General features: G+C 34.3%; 1 protein-coding gene across 5 annotated transcripts in view; it reads left to right on the forward strand.

Moving 5' to 3' along the window:
- Positions 1-7946, forward strand: part of DDX10 (DEAD-box helicase 10) — a 287937-nt gene that overhangs the window by 48937 nt on the left and 231054 nt on the right. For all 5 annotated transcript variants that reach the window (XM_089915515.1, XM_089915516.1, XM_089915517.1 and 2 more), the window contains exons 11-13: positions 838-925; positions 3925-4013; positions 6933-7410. In XM_089915515.1, coding sequence (XP_089771641.1) covers positions 838-925; positions 3925-4013; positions 6933-7410 — 655 coding nt within the window. The remainder of the gene's footprint in view (positions 1-837; positions 926-3924; positions 4014-6932; positions 7411-7946) is intronic.

A 7946-nucleotide genomic window follows, 5' to 3' on the forward strand; every position in this document is an offset into this window, starting at 1 on the left:
TTGGGGCCCTTGAAACACCCTGCTTTCATTTGGAGGAAAGTAACTTGGGAGGGTGGTTAGATGTGGTGGAGGAGTGGATAAGAGTTTAGATGAAACAAGATTGGGTGTGAGTTGATAATTGTTGAGGATGAGTGAAAGTTTTCTACCTTTGTATATTTTGATATTTTCTGTAATTAAAAAAAGTCAAAAACACCTCATCTGCCATCACCTATTACCACTCCAGCTTTTCAGGAACAAAATTGTTCAGTCTAAAATCAGGGAAACAAGTGGAATTTCCTTTGTGAAACCTAGAATAGATGCTTGTAAGAATTACATTCTTTCCTGTAATTTTCATTCTAAACCCGGGCAGATTTAAGTAACCATTCTATTATGTTATGCCTGATTTCTAGATAAGGAAAACAATATTTATATCCTTGGCTACTTGTTTGTTATTTGACTTTTGTTTTATGGTATTTGACTGAAAACGGAAATTGTATAAAAATGACGTTTGCTTTCATTTATTCCATTTCATTGATGATCCACCTCCCACAAGAGGCTACTTTCTATCCTTAAAGACTTAAGAAGTGAACATTGCTAATTGTGGTGTTAACCTAATCTTTCAGTCACTCAGCATGGGTTGTTTAGAGAAAATGTCAATTTTACATTTTTTTCCTGCATTATTCAAAATATGCAGAGTCAAATTTCTGTCTAGTGTAATTTCAGTCTAATCTGGGTCATAGATGAGAAATAATGTTATAGATTTTAAAAATACTGAGGAAAATAGAAAATACTGTGTACTGTTTTCAGTTTCTAAAATTGAGATGTCTTAGTTTAATCTTTATCTTTTTGTTACAAAAGAATCAATCCAGAAAAACTTACAGACATTCAGAAAAAATTGGAATCGCTTTTAGCTCAAGATCAAGATTTAAAAGAAAGAGCTCAAAGGGTAAGTCATTTTTGAATTTGATACCTTCAGTGGAATAGAGCATATAATAAAGTTATGTTGTATCATTTTCTACTACTTCTAGGTTGCATAGTTATGCTTCAGATATTCAGGTAGTATAAAGTTCAGGTAAGTTTAACTTATTCTTTAACTTTGAAAAAATTATGTATTTCTTTCTTTTTTTTAAAAAAATTTTTGGCTGCACCACGTGGCATGTGGGATCTTGGTTCCCCAACCAGGGGATTGAACCCGTGTCCCTTGCAGTGGAAGCGTGGAGTCCTAACCACTGGACCACCAGGGAAGTCCTAAAAGTCTATATTTCTTATAGTAACTTGGAAAAATGTCTATTATTTGTCCATAGTCTTGTCAGACATATAGAAAATACTCTGATTTTTAAGTGCACAATGGCTGGATTTCTAATATACTTGATAAGGTTATCAACTTTTGATTTCTTCAGTAAAGTTTTTATTAACTTCTGACTGCACTTTCTTGACTGTAAAATTAATATCTTATATTAGGTTAAATTTCTAGAAAGCATAGCACTCTTGCTAAATTCTCTTTAGGAATGAGATTTTAATCTATAAGTATGACAGTGTTCCCAAACTGCTTTTTTTGGACTTAGAAATCCTCTTGATTAGCAAATACACAAAGAATTGTCACTTTTAGTTATACTTATTTTTTAGTTCTTAGAGTACCCAGCAGTAGATTCTTTAGAAAAGGAAGATGTGAAATTATTTTGTGTTGTGCTTATAGCTGTCCAATCTTTGAATTGACAAATATTTGAGTCCCTGTTATGAAGTTCTTCATTTTCAGCACTTGTTTACTTATATTTTAGTTACGAGATCTACATAGGATATCTACATCTGCATCTCCCATAACTCAACAATGAGTTAAAGAATAGGGATTCAGAGATTGGAGGAAGAAAATAAAGAGGAGGCATGGAAAGGGCATCCTCAGTAGACAGAGGAGCCTGAGCAGAAAGTCAGTAGTCAGTCTTTTGTGTGATGGTTTTGAAACTGGATATTCTAAGCAAAGAAGTTTTATTTAAAGAGAAGATCTTAGGTTTAAAAAATTAACTTAGGTTATATTTTATCAAATTATTGTCACTGTGCTTAAAATACCAACATTAATGATGAAAGCTAAAATTCAGATGCTTAGTATGTGCTAGGCATTTAGCTGCAGCATGACCCTATTACATGACAGTTTGGTTTTTTTTTTTTTTTTACCTGACAGTTTGATATGCATTGTGTTATTTAATCTTGCCAACAACCTGTGAGGTAGGTGATATTGATTTGATTTTATAGATGGGAAAATAGGAGCTGAGGAAATTAAAAACTGTCCAGGGTGACGTAGCTATTAAGTGGCAGATCTAAGATTTAAATCCAGGTCTTTCTTCAGAACTTCCATGATACATCAGGAGAAGTTCCAGAGTATAAGAGAATCAAATAATGAACTGTGCATAGTTAAACTTCTGTAAGCTCACTTCACCTGAAATCTAATGAAAAGGGTCTTTAAACAGATTTTTTTTTTCTTAGTTTTTGGGCATATATTTAGGCATGGAAACATTTGTGTGCATGTTTTGCCTAGCAGACATACTTTAAGCTAGGAGTTAAATCTTTTAGAAGCTTTGGAAATAGTATGCACATTTGAAAATAACATACATGAATTCTGATGTCATGACTTTGTGCATACTTAGGTCATTCTATTATGAATCAGGAAATATGAAACACTGGAAGGATGTCGTTTCACTGGTTTCTGCATATAACAAACGAGCCTTCCAGAATAAGATTATAGAAAAGCACATTGAAATAAATGATGTGATTTACTGGGTGTCACGCATGGTTTAGCAGAACGGCTAACTGTTGTCAGCTGCAGCAAGCTATCTAATTTCATAGAAGCGATTTTCTAGCTTTTATTATAATCTGGATAGCACAAAAACAATAAGAAACTGGGATGATTTCTTGTGGACGATTGTAGGGGAAAAAATTATCCTTGAATTATTCATTTTAATGCCTATGGAGACAGGGAAAATGGTTTGAAGATTAGTGTAAATGGTTTGAAGAAAGGATTAGTGTAAAGTTAGAGAAAATGTGAAGTTTAGGAAATATAGAAATGGGAGTTAAATATACTTTACAAAAACTAATTTTAAAATCAAAAAATAAAACTCCTGCTTACATATGTTTCACTATCTTTGCTGCCTGTTTATTTTACAGACTGACAGAGGATCCAGGACCATGTTTACTTTTTAGTTTGTAATAGCTCTTGGTGTAAAGATAGTTTACTTTCTTTCTTTTTTTTTTAACACAAACAGAAGAAAAATATTACAAGTTAATGACAGATTACTTGAAATTATAATGACAACTAATTACTTGAAATTATAATAAAAAAGAAAAAGCTTTAGGAATAAACTTTTCCTGTTATGATTTTATTAAGCTTAATTTAAGTACAGTAAAATTTTGTTGTAGTAGTCAAAGGATGTTTTCAAGTAATAATTATTACTTATAACTGGTATTCATTGGTACTTAATGTATTCCAGAAGAAATGCCGAGTATTCTACATGCATTTTTCTCATTTAATTCTCATAACACTCTAAGTAGAAGGTACTGTTATATTATGTTTGATAGATGAGGAAACTGACAGAGAAATGAGAAACTTGCTCAGCTAGTAAGATGTGGAGCTCAGATTTCAACTGTATTATTCCAAAGCCTGTGTTTTTCCGTATTAATGCACCTGAATGATATTAACTTCTAGAATAGCTTTTTGAGAAGGTTATGTTTTATGTTGAGTTGGCTTGATGAAACCAAATTTAAAGTCTTTTCTAATATTACAATTCGAAAAAGGTAGGTTTTTTTGTTTTTGTGGGATGACATATACTCAGCTATTTTTGAGGTTTTTCACTACTGTTGAATTTATCCCTTTGATTAATTTTTTTATCTCAGTTAAAATTCATTTTCCATTTCTGACTAGTATATATCTTACACTTCAGCCTTTTATGTTTACAGTGTTTTGTCTCCTACATACGTTCAGTGTATCTGATGAAGGATAAAGAAATATTTGATGTGAGCAAGTTACCTATACCTGAATATGCCCTGTAAGTATTCATATTATAGTTTTGTTTGTGAATCCTTAAAGTTAGAGGGAATTTGTTTGAAACCTGGTTTTGAGAGTCTTAGTTTAAACCACTATGCCTTACCTTAAAAGAATCTGTTGAAGATTTGCAGAGAAAAAGATTATATAAACTGTAGAAAACTTGTTGAGCTTTCAGTTGTCAGGAATTTCAGTCAGGAAGAAGTTTCTTACTTGTAAGTATGAATTCCTGAAAGTTACACTGGCAGTTTCCTGTAGTTTGGGCTTAAAGGAGATGGAGAGCAATTGACAAGCATTCTTTGAAATCTTTAAATGTCTGTAGCCCTCTTGTTTTCTAAAAAGCTGGCTTGGTTTACTGTAGTTCTTTTTATGCTTTGGATGCAAGTCTCTTTGTCAGTTCTTCCCTTCTTTTAGATTGGTTTCCCATGCTGCTTATTGCCTGGATATTCTTTGTGTCTTGATGTTTCTTACATGTGCTCACAGTTACCATGGCAAAATGTCTCTCTTTAGTAATTGTGGTTACTATTATATGAAAACGGAACTCTTGGTCTTGTTTTGGCTTAGTAGTTGAAGGATTTTTTTTCCTAATCTTTTCAGGTATAAAGGAGGAGCATCTGTTTTTCAATGGGGTCCCACCTGTGGGAAAAGCATTGACAAAATCCTATAGAAGCACCCTTAAGGTTACTCATACTTTGAATGTCAGATTGAAATCTCCTAGTCTGTGATGAAATATGTACTTTCAAAGCAAGGTCTGTGTATTTGGCCTGCTTTCCAGGAATTCGAGTACCTTTACCTTTGAGTCTAATAAAAACTTGTATCCGAGTGAGCTGCTGTTTTCCATTCTTCATGTTACATTGCAAGTTCATTATAACAGGTAATTTGTCAGTTGTAACATTTTAGAGCCATTTAATTTGCTAGATAACAAAGTAAGGTCACTGACTTTTTGTTTAGGTAATGGATGGAAAATCACATGCCATGGATAACATGTTTTTGTTTGCTTATCTCTTTACGAATTTTAAAATTTCTGAATATGATTCATGGTTTAGGTTATTAGCTGATTTTTGTGCTTCATGAAATTCTATCCTGGTTTCCTGGTTTTCTCATTGACATAGCTGAGATATTAGCAAACAGGAGAGGCACAGGTCTTTTAATGCTGCAGGGCCATATTTAGAGGACATTTTGTTGCCACAGATGCCAGTAAATCTTATCTGTTTACAGTTGAAGACCTTTGCTTTTTGTTGGTGATGCTTAGGGAAGCAGAAAGTTAAATTCTGAGCCTAAATTACTGGTACAGTTTAACTTGGTGTTTTAATTTAATTTTTGTGGATTTTAGATGTATAATTTCCTTGATCTATAATTTCCTTTAGAAGCCTTTGATACCTAAAACAGTGCTATGTATGTAGGATAAAATAAAGGTTTAAAAAACTATTTTACTGAAGAAATATGTTTTATTTATTTATATTAGTAAAATACTTTTTTGAATATTAAAGAAATATGTTTTAAATACCTAATATATCTAGTTCATTGAGCTAGGCATTAAAATTATAGATGTGGGGCTTCCCTGGTGGCGCAGTGGTTGAGAGTCCGCCTGCCGATGCAGGGGATACGGGTTCGTGCCCCGGTCTGGGAAGATCCCACATGCCGCGGAGCGGCTAGGCCCGTGAGCCATGGCCGCTGAGCCTGCGCGTCTGGAGCCTGTGCTCCGCAACGGGAGAGGCCACAACAGTGAGAGGCTCGTGTACTGCAAAAAAAAAAAAAAAAAAAAAAAATTATAGATGTATGGTTATGTACTTCTACCTTAAAGGAGGTCCAAGTTTAGTAGCAGAGAAAGACATGTAAATGTAACTGTAATACATTGAGAGAAATGCTCTGATGCGTATTGAGTTTGTGATCCTAACTGTATCCCCTATAACAGTAATAATGACAAGTGCTCAGTAGTGGCTGCCTGTGTGTTAGGCACTATAATAGATGCATTGCCTCTGTGAACTCATTTTATTTTTATAATGACCCTATAATGTAGGTACTCTTGTCATGCCGTTTTGCAAATGAGAGGACTGAAGTATAGAGAGGTTTAATAATGTCCTTTGATCATATAGCTTATAGGTGACAGAGCCAGGATTTTAACCTCAACAGTTCTATTTATGAATCCAGGTTTTACAACCACACCTCTCAGTTTCTGTGAATTGTGTCTTATAGGAAAAAGGCAGTTGGTCCATTTTCTAATGTTAGCTTTTTATTATAGCAGGCCTTGCTTTAAGAGTTTCTTTTCAATCCATCTGTGGGAACTTAGAAGCTAGGAAAGACCTGACCATAAAGTAAATCTTGATCTTAGAAGGAGAAAATAAGATTTTTTTTTCTTTTTTGGTCTCAAGTTTAAAAATCCATTTTTATAGAAGTGATTGTGCCACATTATGTGTGTTAGAAGGGAGGATGATAATACTTGAGTTTATTCATTGCATAGAACTGTGTTTTGTTCTTTCATGGTCATGCCTTTTCCAGCTTTAGTGTTTATATTTTACAAAGTATTTTCATATAGTTAGTACATCAGATATTTATAACAGCTGTGAGATAGGCCTGGTAGGTATTGTTATCTCACATTTGAGAAAACTGAGGCTGAGAGAGTTATACTGGAAATAGGCAGATTTAGTAGTTGAACTGTTCCCTTGCTTCTGGTCTCATGCTCTTTATTTTGTTAACTGTGTTACCATCTTAATGGAAAATGGGGTATCTCCAGTATTTTCTGACAGGTATTCATTATCTTTTAGATCACCTAACGTGTCAAGATTGAGTTGTATCTCAGAGGAACATTTTCTTAAAAAAAAAATTTCCAAAAATCTCAACTCCTGAGAAACCATTTCATAAGAGACTCATAAACACACCATCAGTGTGCTGAGATAACTGTTTTCATTTGCTCATATTTAAGGTCTCTTGGTCTTGCTGTGGCACCACGGGTAAGATTTCTTCAGAGAATGCAAAAACAACCCAACAAAGAACTGGTAGTGAGTCAAGATAATAAAGTAATTGAGCCAAGGACTCTCTCCCTCACCAATGATGAAGTGGAAGAATTTAGAGCCTACTTCAATGAGAAAATGTCTGTTCTCCAGAAAGGTGGGAAAATACCAGAAGGGACAGAGTACAGACTGGCTAGTGGTATTAGTGATGGAGAGGAAGAAGAGAAAGAATGTGAACAAGAAATGGAAGAGAAACTGGGAAAAACAAAAGGGTCTCAACCTCAGTCTGTCTCTAGCAACAAAGAGCCACAGAAGAACAAAGAAGTTCCTGTGCAGTTCTTGGACGGAGATGATGATGAGGAGGAGGACGGTGGCCTCAATGCTGACTTCTTTAAGGTGAAGAGGCGCAATGTGTTTGGGTTGGATCTTAAAGAGAATAAAACATTACAGGTAAGTTTACCCCTAGTGGAGGATCTTCTATTATTTCCTACCACTTCTTACCATGTGCTGCCTGTTGCCTTTGGGGAACTGTGGGAAAATAACCAGGAGAAATTTGTAGAATGACTTTCTTTGCTGTGAACTCTCCCTCCTTCTCCATCTTTAACGATGGAATAGGTGCTAAAGAATTCTCATTTTTCATAACTTTGGGAATTCTAAGAGGTTGACAGCTTTAATCTTTTCATTTATTGGTTTTCTGGTGCATGTTTTAAAAAGTAGCCAGTTTCATGATTATAACATTAAGTAATAAGGTGATGGGGTTTCGTGGTTTATGATGTGAGGATCCTTCACTGTGATTCTTAGTATACTACTTTCTGATTTAAATAATTATAAATATTCCTTACAACAATTCAATCTCTCTAAACTTTTAATGAGACATTTGGTTTTGGGCACCAATCCAGAATCTTAAAAAGAAAGCCAGCACTTCTATTTAAAGGCCGCTTATGAAGGTTTATTAAGTTTCACATAGGTCCTTTGTTTCTCACTAG

The sequence above is a fragment of the Delphinapterus leucas genome, chromosome 7 (genome assembly GCF_059928025.1).
Source record: "Delphinapterus leucas isolate spDelLeu-1000000601 "Yukka" chromosome 7, BTC_Dleu_Yukka2, whole genome shotgun sequence".
NCBI classification, from domain to species: domain Eukaryota; kingdom Metazoa; phylum Chordata; class Mammalia; order Artiodactyla; family Monodontidae; genus Delphinapterus; species Delphinapterus leucas.